General features: G+C 33.6%; 1 protein-coding gene across 4 annotated transcripts in view; it reads right to left on the minus strand.

The window, feature by feature from the left end:
- Nucleotides 1-425: 425 nt before the first annotated feature.
- Nucleotides 426-4206, minus strand: part of LOC102672346 (JNK-interacting protein 1) — a 7870-nt gene continuing 4089 nt past the window's right edge. For all 4 annotated transcript variants that reach the window (XM_006616310.2, XM_006616308.2, XM_006616311.2 and 1 more), the window contains exons 4-8: nucleotides 3375-3650; nucleotides 3059-3211; nucleotides 2676-2956; nucleotides 2371-2549; nucleotides 426-2071 (exon numbers count right to left, since the gene is read on the minus strand). In XM_006616310.2, the coding sequence (XP_006616373.2) occupies nucleotides 1999-2071; nucleotides 2371-2549; nucleotides 2676-2956; nucleotides 3059-3211; nucleotides 3375-3650 (962 nt within the window). In that variant the 3' untranslated portion in view covers nucleotides 426-1998. The remainder of the gene's footprint in view (nucleotides 2072-2370; nucleotides 2550-2675; nucleotides 2957-3058; nucleotides 3212-3374; nucleotides 3651-4206) is intronic.

Raw genomic sequence — 4206 nt, forward strand, 5'->3', positions numbered from 1 at the left:
ATATATATAGGATTCATTTGGATCATGAGTATTGGAAAAGAACAAATGGCCAACGCTTCCAAGATATTTCGTGAATGAAAGAAGCATGTATTTTTCGAGTGTTAACTCGATAAACAAAGCCTTTTGTTCATTTATATATATCTATTGAGATAAGAAAAAAATTGATAACAAGGATTTATTCGCTACGAAAATTGTAACTAGATGTATCTTAATTTATACATTTATATCGATCGAGCGAAAGATCGAATCGAATCCCCAATCTAATGTATCGACGACAAAAACATCGAAAAATTAAAATCGAGAAGAAAGAACGATATAACACAGGTTTCGCTTTCAGAAAAAATTTTTTTTTTCATCACAATTAAATCGACGTTTTTTAATCAAGTTTTGGAGGTAACGGACATAAATGTAGTCAAAGTGATTCGTTTTTTGCATCACGCACCTTTTTATTCTACTCGATGATGCAGTTTATGAAAAAATTCAAGAATAAGTGACTTATACACACGCGGATGATATTAATTTGTACCTGTATGAGAAAATAATCGGAAAGGCACGATACTCGAGGCGATCTCAATCAAAGGCACGTATAATTGATAGACGATGGTGCAGACAAGAGTCTCCTAGCAATGAGTAAGCACTGCAATTTATCTCTCAATTTTTATTTAACATACTGTATAACCGAGCAGTTCAATACGTGTACAGCGTGGATCAAATCCCAAGCACGTAATCGTATAAATGATAATTAAAAAGATTGATTAATTTTTAATATGTACAAGAAAAAAAAATAATTTGAAAAAATTGATAATAAAATTTTTGGTTATAAAATAAATGTATCGAAGAAATATTTAATAGGTAAGAAATTTCGTACGAGACTTATCATGAGACACACGATCGAACATTAGAATAAGAGTGGTACAAATTAATAATCGCGATTATTTATATACTTCTTTTTTTTTTATATATTATAGATCGATATTTCATCGTTCGGTGCGTGCGATTTGATTCGTCCTGCATGAAAGTTCGCGAAACGCTGCAACGCAGTACAATCGATAGTCATAATCGAGATTCAGGGAGGCCAATGTGCGTTTCGATCAATCGTCGTTTTGCGATTCGAATCATCCAGAACTCGCGGAATTGAATAGATCGTAAAACGTTAAGCCTTATAGTTTATAACGCAATCTATAATTAACGATTCTTTCAAAAAGAAAGATAGAAAAATAGACGTGTCTCTAAATACAATACAATAATATCTCTTGGCGCGTTTGGAGATCGTTTTCTTTCTTTCACGGAAAACGATATTCTTTCGTTGCCATAATTTAAACGTAATTCGGAGCGAAAGCAAATTCGAAACGTTTAGACGGTTGAAATAAAATCGATCAGTCGACACGATAAAAAAAAAAAAAGAATTCAAACGAAATTGTTCGATTTTATTTTATTTAAAAATAAAATATTGGAACGATCCACACTATTGTCTGTTTTTGTCTCGTTCTACGTGTCGCTATATGGATATTTGGTCGAAGGATCGAAAGGTTAGCGATTAATTCTTATCTGGTAAGTAATTAGTATTAGTAGTTATTTAAATATTAAAGATTTTTTTCACCCGGAGTTCAAGTCACCGCGTCCCATCGCAGAAATGAAAAGAAACGAAAGTGAAAAGATTATTGTGATTAATTGTGAAATTGTTCATAGTAACGATGGATCGATTCGTGCATAAATGGAAAGTGATAAGTTGTTTGGAAGTGGATAAGAAACAAAAAACAATCGAAATATAAAATATAATAAATTAAATTATAAAATGTTAAAACAAAATTAGACGACATTGAATAGTCGGTCCCGTCGTGACGCTTCCCGAAGTTGCTCGAAATTGGGTGTTTGATTCGCGTTAATCATTTTTTTCTTTTAGTTATCTACAACTAAGGGCAGTATGTACAGGGGACAAAGGAATGTGAGATTTATCTTTTCCTCCATAGCCGCTATACGACAGGCCAGCAGTATAATCTATTCGATATAAATATCCTCTATCGGGAAAGCAGTCTCGATGAACTTCGTGTAGAACCGATGAAAAGCACGCCTATGAAAAAGAAATATTGTACATTTAAATAATAATAATCACAATAATCATCCTTTTAATAATCTTTTTATAAGTTTGATGATTTGATCGTTTTAAAAGATGATTTATAATATATGAATATAACTTTCATGATGAACAAAGAAATTTAAATTACGTAATCTTTAGATAAAATCAGAAATAATAGCGAGAAATAAATTAATTTCTATCCAATTGATTTTCAGAGAAATGAAATGAAATAATGTATTATGATGAAAACATCATAATAATAATAATAAGAAAGAATAAAATGATATACATACCCGACAGCTTCGGCAACGGGCCTTGTAGATTCTTGGCCAATGAACACGTGGCAAGCGAACCTTTGCAAGGTAGGATGCTTCGTGATGAAGCCGAGGTAGCGATGATCGCGAGGATGAAAGGCGCAGAATGAGACATTCTTAAGCGAGTAGAAATAATCATGGCAAGGTCCTTGATTTTTCTAAAAAAGAAAAAAGAAAAAATAAGAACGTATTATTGAATTCGAGAACTATAATTTGCAAGAGATTATTACTCTGTTTATATTTTTGTTTATTATAATTTAATCGAATCGATTATCTTCAATTACCCGTGGTTTACTTCTATCGACCATTCGAAGACCTTGATCGGACACTTCTAAAATACAACTTTGTGAAACAGGTGACTCTTGTGAATTTCCGACGATTCTTCGAACCGCTTGACAAACAACACCAGTGCCTTTGTGTGCCAACGTCTCTACGGAACCCAAATAACCTAAAAGGTATCGTTCCCTTTTCACTTTTGGTGCCGATGGATCAAAATCACTGTAATCCATGTCGACTGCATAAGCCGAGGGGAAAATACCTTGTCGACCTGTTCTCAGGTTCACACCTTCAATGCAATAAGTATATAAGAAAAATAGGTTATGTATTTTTAGAGAAAGTCTCAAAACTTTGATAAAGATTGATTTGAAACGATAAATAATGTTCGAACCTTCACACCATAGGTCATCGGCCTCTTTTTGAACGTAAATAGGATCGCCAATTTCAAGATCGATCTCATCGTGGTGTCTTGGCACGAATTTGTGTAATCCTCGATGCGTTGCCTCCAATAGTTCGAGTTGAGTAAACGGTACACCGCCGCTTCCTTCGAAGCGACATTGAGAGCATTATGATGAAAATTATAATGAAAATTGTAAGTAACAATAATATTTTATTGAATTGATAAAGAAACAAAAATTTTTATCAAATAATATTTTTCAAAAATGATGTTTTCGTAATAAGTTTGCCAAAAAACGAGAAAAAGTCACCTGGTGTACTACTCGGCGAAACAGAATCCGTGTTCTGTAATGTGTTACAAGGTATCGGTGATACACTTTTTGGCCCATTTTCTGGCGAGTGAGCAGTAGAATGGCCACTGTCGGTGGCCATTCGCTCGCTATCGGGTGAACTATCCTCATGACGAAGCCTTGAATGACATTTTCGTAAAACTAAATGCGGTCGGTTGGAATTAGAACCAGTTGCTGCGTTCAATTCGTCTGCCAGAGACGACGAGGATTGCATAGACGTTTGTCCAATAGGTAGAGCTGGAAGAAAAATGTTTTATTTATAAAATTATTCTATAAAACGAATAATAAACGAATATAATTTAATTGAAGCGACGAATGAAACGATGACTACCTTCTTCTGCAACAACAAGATTCTTGAAAGCGTGAGAACTTTATATGTTCACCTTCCGAATGTATAAAAAATCATTGCGTAATCGTAACGCGTTTGATACATATCATTGTATAACTACAAATATAACCAATCGTAACTGCAGGTGAGTAAATCATGATCAGATGTATGGATCTCAAACAAGTGGTATGACGTAAGTTAAATGTCATTATGGATTTTCTTTCGCTGCGGTCGTCGATTCTGCGGTTAAATACGTGGTGATTGTCAGTGATCGGTGAATCGCAATAGATAATGACAAGTGTATAATTATATGATAAATATTGATTCGTAATATATTGTTGCAGACTTGGATATTTAATTTGGAATCGCATTTTTCAATCAAGATCTTCAAGATGTAACAACTCCTTTTCCGTACTAACCTTTTTTGATAAAAGATGCTGGATTTTACTATGTATATATATATAT

Source organism: Apis dorsata, unplaced genomic scaffold (genome assembly GCF_000469605.1).
Source record: "Apis dorsata unplaced genomic scaffold, Apis dorsata 1.3 scaffold_257, whole genome shotgun sequence".
Lineage (NCBI taxonomy): Eukaryota > Metazoa > Arthropoda > Insecta > Hymenoptera > Apidae > Apis > Apis dorsata.